We start from the raw sequence: 22,184 nt of genomic DNA, 5'->3' as shown, positions 1-22,184 counted from the left end.
CTGTCTTGGAGGCGGGGCCTCACCTGGCCTGTTTGCACCAGGGCTTGACAGGCAGCCCCCTCCGGCTCCAGCAGGCCTTGGGTCCAGGCCACCTTGAATGCTGACTCTCGGCCGTGCCTGGTTCCAGGACTGGCTTTTTGGAGAGCGGGTGAACAGGCAGCCACGCACCAGGGTGTGAGGGACCCGCCCCGTGAGGCCGACACACATCTGCTGTACCTTTATTGCACTTTTATCACATTGCAAACGATTCCACAAAACTCTGCAAAGGTCAACCCACAGCTGCGCACAGCCAGCCCTGCAGGACACGCTTGCACCAATCATCTGCAGTCAAGTCCCAGATGGGCACAGTGGGCCAGCGGGCGGACTCGCAGGACGCCTGGTCATCAGGTCCTCCAAAATCACGTGGGCATCCGTCCACCAGCACACAGGCCAGACGTCCAGCGAGAGCCTCCTCCCATCCTCAGACGAGACCCTCCAGCCCTCCAGGAGCCGAGGCCCCAGGAAGGAGAGTTTTGACTTGAAACAGGTCCCGAGTGTGAGAGCACTTGAGGGTTGAACGTGGCCTTGAGGGGCCCCCAGAACCGGGGAGGGCGGCCCTCGTGTTTGGTTTGGTAGGTGATCGGAGTCTGTGTACACGTTTCTGTTTATATACTTATTCATCATATATAAATACAAAATAGTAAATAAAGGCTCCTTTCCCTACAGAAAGGATGGAATGCCTCGGGCGCCGGCCGCCTCTGTCCGTGAGCACAGACAGCGCCTCCTTCCAAACCTTTTCTGGTCGAACACTGACAAAATGTGTCCTGTTAGACCTGGGGAGCCTCGCCTCCCGAGGCAGCAGCTCCCGACTCCACTGATCTCGTCCTGCCTCTGAATTCACTGAATTCACGACGGGCGCGGGCACGTGCGCTCTTTGGGAGGCCCGGCCCCTCTGGCTCCGTCCCGGGCAGTGCGGCGGCCGGTGGACACTACCTCGCCGAGGCGGCTCTGTGCTCAGTGTCCAGGTCATCCTCCACCACGCTGCGGAGCCCGTCCCTCTCCACGCAGTCCCGGACGGCCTGCAGCACGACACGGAGCCGCCGGTCCAGGGCCTCCAGGTGCGGCCGGTACAGCACAGGTGCCACCTGGTCCCCCCGCAGAGACTCGGCCATCAGCAGGCTCAGCTTGTACTCTTCCTTGGCCAGGAGCTGCAGACGCAGGTAGGTGGACTTCCGGATCCTGGGGAGGAGAGGGGCGTCAGGCCTGGCACGGGACAGGGGAGATGCCTGGCCATGGGACAGCGAGAGACAGTGAGAGGGAGATCGAGAGAGTGAGTGGGAAGAGACAGAGAGAGAAAGAGGGGGACAGAGACGGAAAGAGAGAGAAAGAGACATACACGGAGAAAGACAGACACAGAAAGAGACAGACAGAGAAAGCAGGGAGAGAGAAAGGGAGAGAGACAGAGACAGAGAGACAGACAGAGACAGCAGAGATGAGAGAGACCGCGAGGGAGGGGCCTGCGATCTGACGCCTCGTCAGTCACTGGGCTGTGTGATCTGCTCCAGGGTGATCTGCGGCCTCTCATCTGCACAAGGGATGAGGGTGCCCTTGCAGGATGTGGTGGCCGGCGTACTTCCCAGAGGGGTCCGGCAGGAGGATGGGGAGTGAGGAGGACGGCCCGCTCACCCAGGAGACTGACCCCAACTCGGCGCATTTGCCCAACACGGGTGCTCTGATGCCTCGTTAGAGAAGGACAAAGCATTTGCCCTGTAGGCTGCGTCCCCAGCCATGAGAGGGGGGAAAGGGGGTCTGAACCCTGGTAGAAGGTGGCAGTGGCAATGGCAGAGTCCGGCAGCCGCGCGGGGAAGCAAGGTCTCTGTGTCTCAGTCAGAGTCTGCCCTGGCCTCGAGTCCTCTCTGTAACTGGGGTGGCAGGATGGACACAGATGTGCTGGATGGGCCTGTGGGGGTGGGCAGGTGAGGTCTGCGCCTCCAGGCAGCAGAGTGAGGGTGTGGGTTGAATTCGGGGCTGTGGTTGAATTCAAGAGGAATCATACTTTCCTCTCCCAGTGTAATGGCCGGGGTGGGGTGGGGAAGGCCGTGGCCTCCTCTGTCTCCTGCGTAGTGGGGAGGAGGGTGGAGCTGGAGCCGGCTCCGGCAGGGGCTGTACCTGCAGCATTGCTGTAGCGGCACCAGGATGGACAGTTCGTCGTGCGAATACTTCCCAAACCTTCCAGAACAAAAGCAGAATTGTCAAGGGCCTCTGTACAAGGCTCCTAACAGGCTGCTGGGCTGGGAGCCAGGACAGGGGTCCACCCTGGCTGTCCCCGACACCCCAGGCAGTGGGTCCATCCCGCCCATCTCCAGCACCCCAGGCAGTGGGTCCACCCCGCCCGTCTCCGCAGTGGGTCCACCCCGCCCGTCTCCAGCCCTGTATGTGGGGTCCTGGCCTCTGGCCTGGGGAAGGGTCCTGGGCAGCCGAGTTGAGATGGCTCCAGGGAGCATCAGCCCACAGCTTAGCCGTGGAGCCATCTTTGCAGCCACACACACAAGCTATTGGGGCCCAAAGCCCATCTCTCTGAGGCCTCCAAGCCTGGGAATGGACGTCCTCCTGCCCGAATTACCTCCGAGCCTAGGAATGGACGTCCTCCTGCCCGAATTGCTCGCCTCGTGCTTTGTTTATTAGGGGTCACCCTCCCTGGTCACCAGGGTCTCATCGTGCCGCCCAAGACCACCCGTGGCAGGCCAGCAGCAGCCGCAGGGGGGATGCAGAGGCTGTCTATCCCCGGTAGGCTGGCTCCAGGTCCCACGTGCGGGCAGAGGCCCGTCTATTCGGCACAGTCCTGCTCTTCCTACCAGCAGCCTCTCCCAGCCTCTGTTTCCCAGGTAACACCAGGTCTGCTAGGACTTGGTTTGCAGCGTTCCTGTGCCTCGGAGGTCCCGCTCCTGGGGCGGCCCTCCATCCCGGTTGGGGCTCGGGGCTACCCCCTGCATGTGGCTCCAAGATGGGCCTTTGTGGCATTCCCATCCCTCCACTGGAGGGTCTGTTCCCCACTTCCCGGCGTCTCGGCTGGGCTGCAGGTAGCTGGGCCAGGAGGCGGCTGCCCCTTCCCCAGGTGTGCAGGGCAAGGACAGGCTCACCCTCTTCCATTGTCTAAGTGGATGATGAACGTTTCATTCCCAAACTTCTCAAACGTCTCGTAGTGGTGACGGTCCATGTTTCCTGTGGAAAGAAGCAGAAACCATCACAGCTTGTGGGAAGCCAGGCTGCGTAGCTCAGAGGCCTCTGTGCCCTGCAGAGCGGCGTCTCCTCCTCCCAGTGTGACCTCTAAGCAATCTGACCCCTCCCCAGGCCATGGAACCACAGCTGGGCCACGCCACGGACCATGCCCTGCAGAGCCCTGGGTGCATCCACTCCACGCAGGGTGGGTGACACGGGGACCCCATTCCCCTGCAGGATGTACCCATGAGGAAGTCGAAGATTGTCATGTCCATGACGTCCAGGATGCGGTGGCTGCTGTCGTAGGGCGGTGTCTGCTTCACCTCCTCGCAGTAGTCAGGGTCCACCTCCCACCTGCAGGGAGCCAGTGTGAGACGGCCGGGCTCTGCTGTGCAGACGGGGAGCCCGGTGCGCCATGAGGAGCATAGGAGAAACACTGGGGCAGGGACCCTGGCGTCTGCAGATGGACCTGCCTCGGCCGCAGTGCTGAGGCTGCATCAGCGGGAGCATGGGTGTGGGAGGGGACGGGGTGGCTCTGCCCCGGGGTGACCCCACCTGGAGCTGCCTTCGGCTCTGGGCCCCGTGTTTTTTGCAGGGTCTCTGTGGGGAAACAGGACCTGGACACCACACTCACGAGGACAGCACGGGGTGGAAAGAACAGGGGCCATTTCTCCCGCAGGAGGGAGGAGAGGGGCAGCGGGGAGAGCAGAGCTCAAACGCTGAGAGGCCCCAATTTGAGGGACCTGCTGGGCAGACCAGCCCAGGTCAGGGAAGTGCATGGAATTACTGGAGTAAGGAAGCCCTTTGTCACTGTCTCATCAGGAAGCGGTCGTCTCACACAGGCCAGCATCGCACAGCAGGCTCTGCACCCATCTCTGCCACCCCTGTGGCCACTGACGGTCCCACGCCCGCCCAGACCCAGCTCCCTCTGCTGCCGGGCGGCCAAGAGCCAACCCCCGGCCCCACACTCACTCGGCCTTCTTGCGCTTGTGGTAGGAGCGCCGCCAAGGGTTCCGCCAGGTCTTCCTCTTGGCCAGGGACAGGTCGGGCAAGAAGGCTGCCAGCGAGCCCTCTATCTGGTCCGGCTTCCCGCACAGGGCGTGCTCCGTGGAGCAGTAGTAGGAGCACTCGCCATAGAAGCAGATGTTGTTGGCTGGGGAGGGACAGGCTGCAGGTTACCCGGGCCACACGGGGCCGCGTCCTCACCTGTGGTCTCACGGCCCCCAAGGCCGGGCCGGGCTCTGCCTGGTGCTTCTCACGGGCAGGACTCACCCACAGCTCCCCCATCAATCCCAGCAAACACCTCCACCGCACGGTATGGAAAAGTGAACCCACAGAGCTGACTTCCTGAGGCCACACAGCTCCCCAGAGGCAGAACCTGGCCTGACCCCTCAAAAATCAGGGGTTGGTCTATGGACATCCTAGGGCTGACGTTTAGTTGCTTAAAAATGCATTTGTATTGTCAAGAAAGTGAAGATGCAATCCCCAGAATGGGAAAAAATGTTCGCAAACCACACATCTGAGGATCTAGCATTGAGGGGGTATGAAGGACTCTCATCACTCAATCACAAAAAGACGAAACGCCAACTAATACACGGGCGGAGGGCTTGAACAGATGATTCTCCAAAGACGATGCCGATGGCTGACAAGCATGAGAAGAGACGGGTGCCATCGTGAGTCACCAGGGAGATGCAAATCAAAACCACAGTGAGGCACCACCTCCTCTCTGCTGGGATGGCTTCCATCAAAAGAGCAGAGGACAGCAGCTGCTGGCTGGGATGGGGAGCTGCCGCCTCTGTGCACTGCTGGCAGGCAGGGCGCACACGGTGCAGCTGTGGCAGAAATGGTCTGCACCCCTGATGGATTCAACACAGCGTCCCTGTGTGACTCAGGAACTCCCCGCCCACGTAAACCCCTAAGAGCAGAAAAGACATTTCCACACAAAAACTCGGGCACGAATGCTCACAGCAGCACTGCTCACCACGGCCGAAAAAGAGAGAATCGACCCAAATGTCCATCAAGAGAGAAGTGGACAGGCGGGGTGAACGTGTTCCATCCGCACGATGAAACGAAACGAAATGAAATGAGAGAAGGAATGAAGCCCTCACTAAACCCGAGGACCCTGTGCTCCACGAAGGAGGCCAGACAGAGGAGGCCACACGTCCTACGACCCTCTTGATACAGAACGCCCGGAATAGGCAAATCCAGATAGACTGGGGGAGGGACTGGCCGCCGAGGGCTGTGGGGCGAAGAATGGAGACGGTCTGTTCACAGAAACGGGGCTCCTTTTTGGGGTTGGGAAGACCCCAAAATTCTGGATTCAGACAGTGGTGATGGTGGCACACCATTGTGAATATACTAAAAGCCATGGAACTGTACACTTTTAAGTGGTAAATTTCATGGTACATGAATTATACCTTAATAAATAAAAAGTAATGAGAAAAATGCAAGAGCTGTCCAGGCCCGCTAGCAATGGGGTTCACTGCTCTGACGCTGGAGGCCCGGCCGACGGCGCTATTCCTGACTTTATTTGCTGACTGAATCGTTTTTCATGCTTTATTTGTGTGTGGAGAAACGCTGGAAAGTCTGGGGCTGTAGAACTGGTGAGGACGTGGTTTTGTCGGGGCCAGAGCCTCGAACCTCACTCACAGCACCCCCAGTCCCAGCATTTCTGTCATTTGAGCACACGGCTGACGTCTCAGCCAAAGGGGTCCCTCCTTGAGCCATGCAGCCGGGCTGAGTGATTCCAAGGGTCTCTTGGGGTGTTCCTGGAGCCTCCAGGCTGCAGGGCAGGCTCCCCGTGAGATCTGAAGACAGATTTGGCAGGGCACTTCCCAGTGGAGTGAACAGGAGGGCGGCCGGTATGGGCTGCCCTTTTTTAGCTGAATAAGTTGAGGTTCTGAGAGGCAATGGGGTGAGTCCCAGGCCGCCCTGGTCCCCACCACACCCCACGCACCTGGCAGGTCCCGGCTGGTCTGGCCCCAACGCCCTGATCACCTGCCTGCCCCCTCTTTCCCGCGCCCCCTCTCCCTGGTGCCAATGCTGGGTAATTACTGTAAGAACGATCAAAGAAAGACCAGCTGCAATCCTGTTGTGTGTTGATACAGATTAATCAGCAGCCCACAGTCGGATGAGGCAGCCCCCCGGGGCAGGAGCTCCATTTCAGGAGCAAAATCTTCATCTGAGCACTCGTTGGCTGGAGGCTTAAAATGCGTCTGCCGTCCTCGGCTAAGCCGGTTTCAGATGGTATCAGGTTAAAAGAGAAGGGCATTTCTCGGGCCCCCGGCCATTCCTCTTTGCAGATCCAAGTCGGGTACTAAAGGGGCCTCCCGGGTGGGGTTAGAAGGGGCCTGAGCTGTGTGACCTCGGGCGAGTGCCTCCCTGCTCCGTGCCCAGCCCCTCGCCCAGGAAGCGGGGGACCCAGCAATGCCTGCATCTCGGGCTGGGAATCACACAAGGAAGCCGTGGGAAGGCAGCTGTCAAGGTAACGCAGGCTGCCCTGCACTTGGAGGGCTGGGCTTTCTGGGAGGAAGGAGTGTGAGTCCTTTTCCATTTTAGTAAATAATAAAAGACACAAACAGCAAGGAGGAAGCCAGGGTCCCGGACACACCCAGGAGAGATCCTGCCTCCTCCAGTCGCCCAAAAATGGCGTCACGGTTGGCCTCCTGGAGAGCAAGCCGGGCAAGAGTGTGGCTCCTGACAAGGACCAAGGCGGCCCCTTCACCCTGTGGCTGGAGCATCTCTGACCATTCCTATCTCTGACTGTGTCGGGGGGCTGGCCCAGCAGGAGGAGAGTTTTGCAAGGCGGACGTCTGCCACCTGCCACCCTGGACGGCTGTGGGCCCAGCGGACACTGTTATTTAGGGCAGCGGCTCTGGCTGCGCGAAGTGGGTCCATAGCTGGAAACTTGCCACCTTCAACGTGCGTTTAAGCTGGACACGGCACTGGAGAGAGTCCTGATGACCACTCTGCCAAGCCCAGGCCACCGTGGCAGGAAAAAAGGTGAAGCGAGTGATGGCAAACCCTTCTGTCCAGGCTGTGTCGGGCTGAGTGGCTTCTGGAGCTGCGGGGCACCTGGGCCTGGTCCTGGGGGCGCTCACCTTGCAGAAACGCAAAGCTGTGCGTGGACAACCTGTGCACCTCTGGGATGTGTGCAATGTGCAGATGGTAACTTACATGAGAAGTGGGGGAGGGAGTTCCGTGAGCGTTTGGGGCTTAGGAGAGGTAGGCTCTGACTGCGGCCCGGCCCCTACACGGCTGTGCGGTGCTGGGATCCTAACTGCCCTCTCCAAACCTGAGCTCCACAATCCCTACGCGGGGCAGGGGGCTGCTTAGGGCTCACCCTCCTGCTTCCCCCTCCCAGAGCCCACTTTCCCCAAGCACTAGTCCAGGCTGCCTCTCGTTCCCTCACTTTGCCCTGGCTGATGGGATTTTCCCTTTTCTGACTGACCCCACGGGAGGGTCATTCAGGCCACGGGAGGCCGAGGGGTTGTCTGCAGTGGGCTCAGCCCTCCGAGGTGCCCGGGGCTCCTGCAGAGCCTCTGAGGTCACCTGGTATCCGCTGTCGGGAGACGTACGCAAAGCAAAGTGGAGCAAACGAATCGGAACAGATTTTGTTCCCTGGAAGAGGAATCCAGGCTGGCTCCTGCACCGCTCCCTGCTGCTTTAGAGAAAGCCAAGTGCTCATAGAGGCTTCTGGAAGAAATCGGACTGACAGGGCAGAGTGGCCGGAGTGGCAGCAGTGGGGTCCCGCGGGCTGCGTTCCGAGGCGCCCGGCAATGCTGGGCCCAGCTGCTGTGGAAGATTCAAGGACTCGTCTGTCCGGGCAGGGAGACGAAACTGTTGGGGCCTCCGGCGGCCGAGGACATCTTGGGATTTTAGGGGAGAAACTTGCGCTGCCCTGGAAAACGCAACTAATATCCGGAAACCAGGAGTAGCCAGGGAAGCTGCCAGAACGCGTAATCAAAGTGGTGGCTCCAGGGAGACGTGAGAAGGGATTCCAGCAATGGCAGCAAAGGTGGTCGACGGCTGACTTGCAGTGCAGAGCTCAGGGGTGCTCCGGTGACCACCGTCCCTGGCCTGCTGAGGACCTGGGGATTCCAAGCGTCAGCCAACATGGGACGTAGAAGTGACTTAATACACCTGCTTGGACTGATAATCAACTCAGTCTTCTTTTTTTTTTTTTTTTGAGACACGGTCTCACTCTGTCACCCACACTGGAGAGCAGTGGTGTGCAATCATAGCTCACTGCAGCCTTGACCTCCTGGGCTCAAGCCATCCTCCTGCCTCAGCCTCTCGAGTTGCTGGACTCACAGGTGCACACCCCCAGACCTGGCTGATTTTTTTCATTTTTTGTAGAGATGGGGTCTCGCTCTGTTGTCCAGGCTGAGCTTGAACTCCTGGGCTCAAGTGATCCTCCCAGTGCTGGGATTACAGGTGTGAGCCTCTGTGCCCAGTCACTCAGTAAGACCTTAAAAATGGGGAGGGAGCAACCTGCCCCCACAGGCTCGTTTTACAGTGAAGTGAGGAGTTCCGGAGATGCTGCTCGGAGAAGGGCCAGGCAGGGCACGTTCTCAGCATCAATGGGTGTCTTTGACTCCTCCCTGCGCGACCCTGTGACGGTCTCTTTCAGTCGGTCCTGAACTGACAGCCTGGTCTGCAATGCAGAGAATCGAGCCTAAGCTGGAGGAATTCCCGCCGTCGCTGCACAGGGTGCTGGCACCTGAGGATGGAGAATGTTAGTCTTTGGAACCTTTGGAATCCATCACTGTAAAAGTTGCAATAAAAAATTGTAAAAAGACGTGGATAAGAAGCAGTCAGGCATCCAGGCATCACCGGGGTGGAGCCCAGCCTCAGCGGGCACCAGGGTGTGCATGGCGGGCTGCAGGGCGGTCAGTCCTGTGAACGGTGGGGCAGGAGGCAGTGCCCGGATGGTGCGGTCAGGGTCCATCCAACGGCTGACAGCGGCTGGAGCTCAGTCGTGCTTAGGAAGCCCTGGACTCCCAGGGTGGGGAGGCGAGTTTCAGCCCCTTAGAAAAGATGGACAGCTCAAGCCATCCAAACAGGGACTGAATTATCTGTGAGCCAATGTGTTCCCCATCACTGGGGTGTGCCTGGCTCAGGCACAGCGGACCGGGGAGCCCTCAAAGACCCCCACACTCAGGCTCTGCCTCTGCCCCGATTCCTGGTGTGTGAGGCCAGGCACCACTGGACCAGGGAAGGGAGCCCTTCTTCCTGCCTCTGTGGAGCTTTCTGTCCTATTTTTCTCTTATTAATGGGCTTTGAGAGGAAGAAAACAAATGAGGATCTCGGTGAGCCCCGGCTGACGGAACAAAACTTAATTAAATCATGGATTCAGAAGCCTGGTTCTGACAAATTCATGAATACAGTTAAGAGAAAGTGCAGAGTCCACACATCGATCTGAAACATCTGCAGAAAATGAGCTTTCAGGTCAAGGTTTTATGTGCCAGCAAATCTGAAGACGCAGCTAATCAGGGGCCCTAATTGGATTTTATCTGCATGAATTAAACAGACGGGCCAGGAGAGCGGCTGAGGCCCCTGACAGCGAGAGCCTCCAACCCGGAGGGCCCCTCCCCAGCGAGGTCCTTGCTCTGCAGGGTATCCTGGGGTGACCACTGGGTGCCTTCATTCCGCAGTACTCACCACCGCTGGGACCACTCTTGACCTTCAAGATGGAAACGTAGGGGACCGAGTTCAGAACAGGCAGGGGAGTGTCCCAGAGCTCGGCAGGTGAGCGGTGGAAATGGGAACAGGCTGTGAAGCAGGGGCCTGGCGCAAGGGAGGCGCTCGGAGGGGAGGACTAAGCCCTCGGCAGAGCCGCTAATGCCAGTTTCTTTTCTTTTCTTTTCTTTTTTTTGAGACAGGGTCTCACTCTGTTGCCCAGGCTGGAGGGCACTGGCACGATCCCCACTCACGGCAGCCTCCACTCCTGGGCTCAAGCAATCCTCCTACCTCAGCCTCCTGAGTAGCTGTGACCACAGATCAAGCACCACCACGGCTGCTAATTTATTTATTTCCTGTAGACAGGGGTCTGGCCATGTTGCCCAGTCTGGCCTCAAACTCCTGAAATCAAGTGACCCTCCCCCCTTGGCGTCCCCAAATGCTGAGATTACAGGCATGAGCCACCACACCCAGCCCAAATGTCAGGGTTAAAGCAACCTGGGTAGATAATTAAGTAGAAAATAGTGTGTTTACGTGTGCACTGTACTTATCACGTACAGTCTTGAAGGTTTTATAAACCTCAGCACCAACAGAGACATCTATTCCCACCTGACATTCAGGCCATCCTGTATCCCCTCAAGGGCACCAGGGACTGGGGACCGGGGCCAGCCCTGCTCACAGTCCAGCTGCTTCACCGAGGCCGGGGAGGCCGCCCACCCTGTTGCTATAGGACGGGGGTTCTGCTGGGTGTGTTTAAATCTGGGTGGGCAGGTCCCAGAGAGGTCTGCTGGCTGGGCCACCTGGAGAAGGCTCCCTGGAGAGGCTAGGACCTCCCGAAAGTGAATCGTTTCACCAGTTAAAATAAACAAACAAATGGAAGAAGAAACAGCCTCTCTGTGCACAGCAGGACGTCGGTTAAATGGTGATGGTGCCACCTTGAAGCTGTCTGTGGTTCGGCACCTGGTGTGGAAGGGGGCACAGGGCACCCTACATGGGAGGTGGGTTGGGAACGGCACTGCACGTGGTTTCTTTTAGTTAGAGGTACTCAAGCCCCATCACTGTGGGTTCGGTGTGGGCCCCCCGTGCCAGGCTACCTGGAGAGATGAATGTGGGCCCCCGTGCCAGGCTACCTGGAGAGATGAATGTGGGCCCCCCGTGCCAGGCTACCTGGAGAGATGAAGAAGGTCCTCCAGAGCTTCTTGTCCCGTGTGACGTCCCGGATCTCCTTGGTCATGTTGACCATCCTGCCGGCCACGGGAGGAACCCGGCGGAAGTCCAGGATCCTGGCAAGAAAGGGGCATGGGAGGTTCTGTGCTCTGTGCGGCTGAGCCGGCCTCTGTCTCCCTGCCTCCGAATAAACCCAGCCCTAGGCCCGGGGGCTCTGCCTGGCCCTGCGGTGATGGGGGCGGGAGAGGCCCCTGAGGGACCGGGGCTGGCGTCGCCTCGCTGATGGGCACACACCGCCAACTGCCCACATAGCTAAAGCCTGCCCTCATTCCAGGGCTAAATTTAAAACAAAATTAAATTAAAGGCACCACTTTTAATGGAACTCTCTCTGAACCACACCGCAGGCTCCCACTTGCTTAATTAAGTGGAGAATGCAGGGCGAGAGCTTTTCTTGCTGATGGAGGACGTGGTGATTATCCTGTGAGGCGAGATGACCAGGTGTGGAGGAACGTGGGCCGTCTGCCAGGGCCGACCCGGGGCCCAGGGCCCGACCGTGCCTCTGTGTGGAGCACCTGCCCCCTCCACCTGTCAGACGGCTTGCCTGGGCACCGGGCTCTGTGTCCTGCTTTATAAACACGTTGATCCGAGGGGAGCTGTTTCCTAACGAGTGACCCTCCCTGGCTTGGTGGCCACTGTCTTTCTTTTCATAGAAAAGCCCTTTTATGGGTTCAGGCTCTTCTAGATAGCTGAAATGGTTGAAAATCGGGCTTCTGGCGATTTCTGTAGTCACCACAGGAGACTTTGATCCTTAAAAAAGCCCTTTAGGCCGGGCGCGGTGGCTCAAGCCTGTAATCCCAGCACTTTGGGAGGCCGAGGCGGGTGGATCACAAGGTCAGGAGATTGAGACCATCCTGTCTAACACAGTGAAACCCCGTCTCTACTAAAAAATACAAAAAATTAGCTGTGCGTGATGGCGGCACCTGTAGTCCCAGCTACTCGGGAGGCTGAGGCAGGAGAATGGCGTAAACCCGGGAGGCAGAGCTTGTAGTGAGCTGAGATCCAGCCATTGCACTCCAGCCTGGGTGACAGAGCGAGACTCCGTCTCAAAAAAAAAAAAAAAAAAAAAAAAGCCCTTTAAATTCCAACGTGCGCCCATGTCACTAGAGATCTTGTGAAAATGCAGATTCTGGTCCCAGGTCTGGGTGGAGCCCAGGACTCTGCATTCCAACTGGCCCAGGGCAATGCCAGTGCTGCCGGCTCTGGGGCCGCACCCCGGGCTGGGACATGTCAGGGCCCTGCAGGGCAGACAAGGAGGCTCTAGGGGGCTGAGGGTGGCGCCTCCTCCCTCTACTGCACCAGGGCAAGGTCCCTCAATCCACGGGGCCCCTCTGGACCCAGGGCCAGGCCCGTGAACTGCCCCTGGAGGGTACTGAACACGGACCCCCTCACTTCCCCAGCAGCAGGGCCAAGCTGACCCTCACGACGGGTTCACTTTCTGCTGGGCTGGGGCAGCGGAGACAGGCGACCGCGGGGCCTTCCGGGCCCCCTCATTGCGAACGTGGCTTCCTCCTCCTCGGGAAGCCTGCTTTGGTCTCCCGGAGACATCTGCGCCCTGTGACTCTCCGTGTTAAGATTCGTGGCACTAAATACTCCCCCTTCCCTCCCTGCCTCCTTCCCTCTTGCCTTTTCCTCTATTACGGACCGCACAGCAGCTACTGCGCCTCCTGTCTGCCCTAACGGTGGGGGTGCCTGAGGGGCCCATCTGGATTAAGGCTCCCTGAGGGCACCCTCTCCCTCCGTGACAGAGGGACGGTTAGGAGCACGGAGATCTGGGCAAATCGCCTCTCACTGCCTCCGTTTCTCGTCTGTGAGGGGGGATATGAAAGGGTCTCCCTACCACGTGTTGTGTGGGCTACGGGAACACACAGGGCCTGGTCAGGGCAGCACTCGGGGTGGGGGGAGAGCAGGCACCAGCGCTGCCTGATGGTGACCAAGGTGACGACGACGTCCTGCTGTGTCCAGCGCAAGACGGCCCGGCTGACCGGTGGGTCTGAGCGCACGGGAGCGTGGACGGAGGAAGGGCTCACCTGTCCAGGTGGAAGGCTGCAATCTCCGCGTTGTGCCTCTCGTAGTCAGAGAAATAAAAAAAGTCAGGGGGCGTCTCCTGCTCCCTCGTTTGTCTGCGAAAACAGGACAGAAACGGAAACGGTTTGTCACCGAGAAAACCTCCGGGTGCCGGAGGAGGCGGGACGTGCTGGGTTCGGCCCTCCAGAGCCCACTGTTCTCTTTCTAAGGGTGTTGCTAACTGTCAAGAAACACAATCATCATTAAAAATTAAACGATATCAACTTACGTTAAACACATTCCCTTCAGAAGCGACAGGCACCAGGGTCTCGTCCCTTCCTGATTAGGGGTTTCTGTCTCTTGCAGCCGAGAGCCAAAGTCCCCTCTAGCAGCAGCACCCCGCGTGCTCCCAACTCCACGCTGGTGACCTCGAAATCAGCCCGGGGGGCAGTTCTCACACCACGGAAACGGGCAAACTGCAGATCAGGCTTATTACGCCCGGGGAGCTGGTTATTAAATATTTACAGCCCACCCCAGGTTCACGCCACCAGCCAAACGGATTCTCCCGAGAAGCCGCTCTTGCCTGGTGCCCAGAGATTCAGGCAGAGCATGGGCCGCATGGGCCCACACACGGGGAGGGGCAGGCCCTGGTACAAGAGGAGCCCCCTCAACAAACGAGACGGACTTCCCCGGAGGCCAGGGTCAGGTCGGACCGGCTGCCCCTCACACCTGCCTCCGCTGCCCGCCAGCTCTCAGGAAGGGACGTGAGGGAGGCTGGGAGATTTCTGGGGGCTGCCGTGGGTCCTCTTTCTGAAGCCTGGAAGAGGTGACCTGACCCCTTTTCCAATGTCTCCCTCCTTCCCGCCCTGCAGGGCCCGCCGGTCGGCCTCAGTTCCCACTGAGCTGCTTCCCGTCTCTTGAGCTGGGGTCACGGCTGTCAGCTGCTGCTTCCCACGCTTGTCTCCTGGCCCTCCACACTCCTGTCTTTGTGCACGCTGTTCCGCCCTCCTGGGACGACCTTCCCTTCACGTCTCCAGACGGCTGTTAGCATTTCCTAACGAGTGTCTTACAGACGGCCGGGCCTCAACTTCTCAGCACTCAAGAAGTCATTGGTCAGAGAAGGCTGGAGTTTGGGCAGTAGTTCCTCCCGCCCGCCCCGCCAGGTCTTCCCCATCCACACGCGCGTCATAAAGGCTCTGACAAGGCCTGCAGACAGGCTGTTGGACGCACGGTGTCCAGCCCTACACGGACTGTGGAACTCATTCTGTGTGTGTACAGCATGTTCCCACACCCTGTACTTTTGAGGTCTGTTGGTTGAAGCTTCAAGTGCAAGTCATTTTCAAGGCCCGGCTCAAAGGCAAACTCCACAAAACCTTCCCAGATGCCACAGCAAGGATGAGCTTCTGCCCGCTACAAGCACCCCCAGCCCAGTGAGCAGAGGCGAACGCTGCTGGAACTTCCGGTGCCCCGCCCGTGACAGCCAACGCAGAGCCCCAGCTGGACCACCAGCGGCCGCCAGCCACCTCGCCCGCAGTGGACGCTGGTCAGCAGCTCCCCCCTCGCTGTCCCCGTTTCTCTACATGGAAAGTGAGGGGCTGGTGGATGCTGACCGTGGGGATTTAATGCTGCCTAAGTGCCCCAGGCCCAGGACAGGCTGCTTTGAGCCTGCCCCTAAAGCAGGGTGGGGTGAAGGAGCAGGGTGGGGTAAAGAACGCCTGGATGGCCCAGCACCAGGTCCACCCAACTCCCAGCCTGGCTTCTCCAGGACCCAGTGGACGTTGGGGTTGTCAGGGGCCCTCCCAGCAGCACGAGGCCTGGGTCTGGGTTCCTAAGTCGAGGGGCAGGCAGATGCCCTGCGGGGAACAGGGACCCCGTTAGCTGCTCTCGGGGGTGCTGGCTCCCCACAGGACCTGGCTGCTGCTCAGTGGGACTCCCTTGCTGCTGTCACCCAGGCCTGGAATCCGTGGGGCTCTCCCGTGACGAGGGAGACCTGGAGGTCACACGCTCACCCACTTACAGATGAGCACATGGAGCCCAGAGAGTGAGTGACTTCCTTAGGGGCCAGCGTCGGTGGCTCAGCCCAGGGCTCCTGGGTCCCGTCCATTCACTTGTTCATTCATTCATTAATTCAGGCAGTAGAGCGACTACGCTTAGTACACTCAAGCACTGTTCTGGCCTTGGGCAGAGAGGGGGCCTGGGCCGGGGGCAGGAGGTCCAGTCTCCATGTGAACAGCCCGGGTCGAAGGAGCCTCCTGGGCTCCACGAACTCCCCATTCCTGTCCCAGTGCCAGGGGCTCTGCTCTGCACGTGGTGGGAGCCTGGCGCTGGGGGAGCCAGGACACCTGAGACCAAGCCTGGACAGTGCCAGGGGCTCTGCTCTGCACTTGGTGGGAGCCTGGGGCTGGGGGAGCCAGGACACCTGAGACCAAGCCTGGGCAGTGCCAGGGGCTCTGCTCTGCACGTGGTGGGAGCCTGGGGCTGGGGGAGCCAGGACACCTGAGACCAAGCCTGGAGCTGGGACCCTGACCGCCGCCCAGCCCTGCTCGGCCCCTCGGAGAAGCAGGGCAGAGGCTCCAGAGCACAGCAGGACGCAGGCTGGGGATGTCAGGCGGGCCTGTGGCTGTCTGTGAGGGTGAGCAGGGCGGCAGCCGGCCCAGCACCCAGGGAGCACGACACCAGTTTTTAATCAGGAAACAAGGCCAGTAGACGCAGTCTCAGAGCACATCTCCTCACCAAGTGCCTCAGAACACTCACGCGCCCACCCACGGATTTGGGTCCAGTCAGCCCTAGGCGCACACTCTTACTTGGGTCTTACTCAGATTCACAGGCTGCTCTTCAACCTACTGCCACGACCCGAGACCCCGTGTGCCTCCCCCGCCCCCTACAGCGACGCAAACGCCGTCTGTTGCAGTTTTCTCATCTGAAAAGTGGGGTGAAGCTCCAGCCTTCTCAGGGCCACCCTGAGTCTTCAGGACCACGGGGACCCAGATGCGGACGGGCCCGCAGAGCAGCCCAGGCCCACGTGACGGAGGCCCGGGGTCCCAGCTCCCAGTGGCCCCTTCTCAGTTAAGCAGCTCAAAGGCCTCTCCTGCACTGGCTGGGGGGCCCCGGCACACCCACCCTGGACCCACAGTCACACCACGGGGGAGAGGCTGGGCTCAGTGTCCCAGGCCGGGCTCAGCCCCGGTTTGCTGTGTGCACCCTGTCACCTCCCACCTCCCCCGTTTCCGAGTCTCCCCCACGGCCTCCAGGACCCTTTGGCTCTGCCGTCAACGCCTCCCACAGTAAGAGGCCAAGAAGGGCAATGCGGGCACCGCCCTGTCCCTCCACCCTGGCCAAGGGACACAAGGCCACAGGTGGGGTTGCTTAGGAAAGGTTAGTGCCGTTCTGTAAACACGACAGGGCTTCTGTGTCTCAGGCCAACACTCCAGGGGAAGGGGGGCCGAGCCGCAGGGCCCTGTGCCGTGCCTGTCCACGCAAGTGTTTGACCGATGTGATCATGGTGGAAATGTTGACCAATTGTCAAGGTCATGTCTGAGGGGAAGCATGCTTCCTCCACCAAGGCTGGCCGCCGCCTCCACCGGAGGGAGAGCCCGTCCCAGGGCGTCCTCCCAGGCCAGGCCCAGGGAGGGAACTCAGCCCCCCACCCAGGAAGAATTTACCAGAATCAAACGCTGGTGACCTTTCCAGGTGCTGGGAACAGAGCCGGCGGGAATCCTCAGCTCACACGCCCTGCGGCCCACACCTCCCACTCAGGGCTGACGGCGTTCCTTCTGGGCTCCAGCACTCCAGCAATGCAGACTGCAGATGCCGTAACCTTCCCAACCCTTGGCTTCCCCGGCCGGGTCCTTCCCTCCATATACACAGCGGCGGTCCGCCTGACTCCTGGGAGCCTCCTGGCCCTGCCACGGGCTGACATCATCACTGCACGAACAGCAGGGCCGGGCTCAGGTCCTGAGTGGGACGTCCACATCCCTTGGGGGAGACCACGTCTGGGTCACAGGCTGCCCGGGCTCCCTTCCTCCCACACTGTTCTCAGACAGCTGTGGCCACAATTCTCCACGTTTCCTGAATGTTTCTTGCTGGGGGTTAAGGATTTGTACCACGCACGGCCTTTCTAAGAACTAGTCTGGGCTGCTAGAAACGGAACAGATCAGTTTCCACGATCCCACGTAACATTTGCCTTGACAGGGCCCCGAGTAGGTGCGAGGCCAGATGGGGATTCCAGGAGCTACTTAAAATAAAACGTGGATGGTGGGCTGGCGCCTGAAGGACACATTTGCTTCACGACCCCGCGGGTCTGCGGTCATTGCCGTCTCTGTGCACACCAGCGGCAAAGGCGGGTCGGCCTGTGGGGCAGGGCGGGGGCAGGTGTGGCGGCAAACTGAACGCGCTGCCCACAGGGTGGCCCTGCAGAGCCGAGGCCCAGGCTGGCCGGGATCCTGAGGTTCAAGAGAAAGAGTCTAGACCTTGTGGAATCTCCCGGTTTTTAAGTGCTGACAAATGGATTTCATTTTTCTAAAACACTAAAGGTCAGACCAAACGGTCCGCTGCAGTCAGCCCGCAGTTCCGGGGCTGGTAGCTGCTGAAGTGTTGGGTATTTTTAAGGTTAAAAGGCCGTCGTCGTATTCAACTTGGAAGGATTAGCTTTGAGCAAAACTCGTTCCACAGAACACGAGTTCTACTAGATTTTAGTAACTTTTAGCTGGAAAAAGAGAAATCCAGATGCAGGCGAGATTTCTTTTCCATAAACTTCGAGCCTTATGTCTGCACAGTGACTCCCCGGAACGGCCCAGCATGAGTCCAGGAGTTCACGGCCAGCCTAGGAAACACAGTGAGACCCCATCTCTACGGAAAATAAAAAAATTAGCTGGGCATGGTGGACCTGTGGTCCCAGCTACACGGGAGGCTGAGATGGGAGGATCACTTGAGCCCAGGAGGTCAAGGCTGCAGGGACCACTGCAATCCAGCCGGGATGACACAGTGAGACCCTGTCTCCAAAAAATAATCATCATTATTATTATTTTTATTTTCTTTAGAAAATCCTCAGCGACTCATTAGTTGGGCAGTTAGAATTCACTGTAGGTCCTTGGGGCAAAGCCCTGCACCACAGGGTGCCTGATAAAGCAGTTAGGAAACTGTGAGCTCCTAGAACATCCACTGCAGAGGCAGCGCCCAGGTATCCCAGCTGGCACAGGTCTCCCGGCTGGCACAGGTCTCTTGGGGCCCAGGTCTCCAGGGTGGCACAGGTCTCTTGGGGCCCAGGTTTCCCAGCTGGCACAGGTCTCTTGGGGCACAGGTCTCTTGGGGCCCAGGTGTCCCGGCTGGCACAGGTCTCCCGGCTGGCACAGGTCTCCCGGGTGGCACAGATCTCCCAGCTGGCATAGGTCTCTTGGGGCCCAGGTCTCCCAGGTGGCACAGGTCTCTTGGGGCCCAGGTCTCTCGGCTGGCACAGGTCTCCCGGCTGGCACAGGTCTCTTGGGGCCCAGGTGTCCCGGCTGGCACAGGTCTCCCGGGTGGCATAGGTCTCCCGGGTGGCACAGATCTCCCGGCTGGCATAGGTCTCTTGGGGCCCAGGTCTCCCGGGTGGCACAGGTCTCTTGGGGCCCAGGTCTCTCGGCTGGCACAGGTCTCCCAGCTGGCACAGGTCTCCCGGCTGGCACAGGTCTCTTGGGGCCCAGGTCTCCCAGCTGGCACAGGTCTCCCGGGTGGCACAGATCTCCCAGCTGGCACAGGTCTCTTGGGGCCCAGGTCTCCCGGCTGGCACAGGTCTCCCAGCTGGCACAGGTCTCCTGGGTGGCACAGATCTCTTGGGGCCCAGGTCTCCCAGCTGGCACAGGTCTCCCGGCTGGCACAGGTCTCCCGGGTGGCACAGGTCTCCTGGGTGGCACAGGTCTCTTGGGGCCCAGGTCTCCCAGCTGGCACAGGTCTCTTGGGGCCCAGGTGTCCCGACTGGCACAGGTCTCCCGGCTGGCACAGGTTTCTTTTAGGTACTGTCTTGTGGGGGCAGCTGTTCTCACCCAGGCCAGGTCCCCTGGACACACAGCCACTCCATGTCCCTCTGAGCCTGCCCGTTGGTGTGGGCGCCTGGGGTCACCTTCTCACCCCCAGCCCGCCTGTCCACTGGTGCTTCCTCGGTGATGGACGTGAGCTTCTGTGCTGTCCAACTCGGCAGCCCCTGGCCACACGTGGCTGTGGGACACTCGAAATTGGACGTGAGCTTCTGTGCTGTCCAACTCGGCAGCCACTGGCCACACATGGCTGTGGGACACTCAAAATGTGACCAGAGCCTCCAGGATCTAAGTTTTAAATCTGATTTTATCTTAAATCTAATGGGCACACCAGCTAGCAGTGCGCAGTGGGGCTCTGAAAATGGGGCCTTCTGAGGCCTCTGGTGTCTGCTCACCGTCCGTCCCGCGCCCTGGCCAGGATGGAGGGAGCCGAGTCCACCCCCTCCCCCAGCACACCAGCCCTGCCCCCAGTGCACTGAACAGCACTGCCTCCCTGGCCCACGGCCCCGCCTGCCCTCCCTTCCCATCCTCCTCCTCCTGCTTCCTCAGTCAGGACTGTCCTGGCCGTCGCCTCCGGGAAGACCCTCTGCAATCGTTCGGTCCTGCAGACGCCCCTTGTCCCGTACACACGAGGCCTGCAGAAGGGCGTTTGTCAGATCTGCGTCCCCAGGCCCACAGGCGGCACATCTCCAGGTCTGGTGGCTCCTCTTGCTGCTGTCACTGACTCTCGCCAGTCCGGATTCCAAACCCCAGAGGGAGAATAAGAGCAGCTGCTTGCCAGGGCTGTTGTGGGACGGGCATACACTCCTGGTATACTGTAGGAGCTCACCGCGTGGTGATGTGGACGTCTCAGTAGCAGGTGAAATATAATGGGACATCCACGCAGAGCTCTCCAGGCCTGCCAGAGCTCAGGGGGCCTCTGGGGAAACTGAGGCCCAGGGAGGGGCAGGCCCAGGCAGTGTCTAGTGAGCATCGGCATGGGGCTGGGCCCGGATGCTGGGTGGTTTAGTTCTGACCACCCACTGCAGTACGCGCACGCATGCACAAACACACATGTACACACAAACCCTGCACACGCACCTGCACACTCACAAACGCACACACGGGCACTCACGATGGATGCACATTAACACGTGTGCACACACATACGTACGTGCAGATACATGTGCGTACACACATTCATGCACACGTGCATCCATACACTTACACACTCACAAGTGCACGTGTGTGCGTTCACAGATATGCACACTCACAGGAGTGCACACACACACACAACCCCCACAGAACAGCGCTGTCAGAGGGTTCTTGGCGAGATGGGGATTAGGACCCGGCTCCAACGATCTGTCCCCGGCACAGCCTTGCAGAGGGGCTGGGAAAGCGCATTTAGTGAAGGTGGAGTCCGATTTCCTCACTGCAAAGAGACAAAGTTCACACAGAAGACGAATGACTTGCCGACTTGAGTCACCTGCACAAATCCCGTCATTACAGCACATCCCATCTGGCGGCTCCCACCTGACCCTGCATTCCACTCCCGGGCAGAGGGCAGCGGGCAGTGAATTCTACTCTGGGCTCCGCTCCCGAGGCCACAGGCGGGCTGAAAGTCCCAGGGAAGGGGCCAGACCCAGGTGCCCCCAGCAGGAGGAAGCAGGGAGGGAACAGCCCCAGGGGTAAGGAAGAAAGTAGCTTCCAACAAACCACCCCTTCAGGACAATTCACCCCTGAAGGTCACCCCACCCGTTAAGCCCTGGCCCCACTTGGGGTTTTTCCAATCACTGGAGAACCCTCACCAGTTCCCTCTAGAATACAAGTCAGCTCTCCAGCACCTGCCCCTCCTCTCCTTCCCCTCCGCCCCCTGCTCAGGGAGGATGTGCTCAGGAAGCCAGACTCAAGCTCGCAGCCCCCCCGTCCGCTGCCTTTGCACGTGCCCCCTGCCAGCCCTGCCATGGTCTGTCTCAGCCCCTCTGTGGGGTTTTCCTGGAGCCTGAGGCAGAAGGTGGCTTGGCCCTGGCTACACTGGATGGCATTGTTCGCTGGACCCAAGGGGGAGGGCCCCAGGGAAGAGTGTTCTGTTTTCTGGATCACATGCCTGGCCAAGTGCTTGTTTCCGAACAGGCGTTTCATAAACAAATGAATGAATGAGGACTCAGTCAAAGAATTGTCCAGAGAGGTCTAGATCTATCTGCAGCCTCGAGCTCTTGTCATCTCATTCCTTCCGTTTCTATCAGTGTCACCTCTACCACCATCACCACCATCACCATCACCTCCACATCACCATCACCTCCACATCATCGTCACCTCCACCATCACCTCTATCATCATCTTTGCCACCATGGTCATCACCTTCACCATCATTATTCTTATTACCATCATGATCACTATCACCATCATCATCATCACCTTCACCATCATCACCACCATCACTATCACCATCACCACCATCACCTCCACCACCATCACAATCACCTCCACCACCATCACCATCACCTCCATCATCATCATCATCACCTCCACCATCAACACCATCACCTCCACCATCATCACCACCACCTCCATCATCACCTCCACCATCATCACCACCATCACTATCACCATCATGACCATCACCTCCACCATCATCACCATCGTCACCACCATCACCTCCACCATCATCACCACCATCACCTCCACCATCATCACCATCACCTCCACCATCATCACCATCATCACCACCATCACCACCATCACCTCCACCATCATCACCACCATCATCATCACCATCACCTCCACCATCATCACCATCATCACCACCATCACCACCATCACCTCCACCATCACCTCCACCATCATCATCACCATCACCTCCTCCACCATCATCACCACCATCACCACCATCATCATCACCATCACCTCCACCATCATCACCACCATCACCTCCACCATCACCTCCACCATCATCATCATCATCACCACCATCACCACCATCACCTCCACCATCATCACCACCATCACTATCACCATCATCACCATCACCTCCACCACCATCATCACCACCTCCACCTCCATCACCATCACCTCCACCGTCAT

At 59.2% G+C, this 22,184-nt stretch overlaps 1 protein-coding gene across 1 annotated transcript in view; it reads right to left on the bottom strand.

Annotated features, from left to right (window-relative positions):
- Nucleotides 1–363: 363 nt before the first annotated feature.
- The window catches only part of FAM20C (FAM20C golgi associated secretory pathway kinase), a 67,885-nt gene continuing 46,064 nt past the window's right edge, over nt 364–22,184 (bottom strand). The window contains 7 exon segments of the mRNA NM_001193713.2: nt 364–1,218; nt 2,149–2,208; nt 3,120–3,201; nt 3,443–3,552; nt 4,171–4,351; nt 11,047–11,162; nt 13,134–13,226. Of these exon segments, the coding sequence (NP_001180642.2) occupies nt 969–1,218; nt 2,149–2,208; nt 3,120–3,201; nt 3,443–3,552; nt 4,171–4,351; nt 11,047–11,162; nt 13,134–13,226 (892 nt within the window). The 3' untranslated portion in view covers nt 364–968.

Source organism: Macaca mulatta, chromosome 3 (genome assembly GCF_049350105.2).
Source record: "Macaca mulatta isolate MMU2019108-1 chromosome 3, T2T-MMU8v2.0, whole genome shotgun sequence".
NCBI lineage: Eukaryota > Metazoa > Chordata > Mammalia > Primates > Cercopithecidae > Macaca > Macaca mulatta.
The sequence above is the reverse complement of the archived record's forward strand: the minus strand, read 5'-3'. Positions and strand labels throughout refer to the sequence as shown.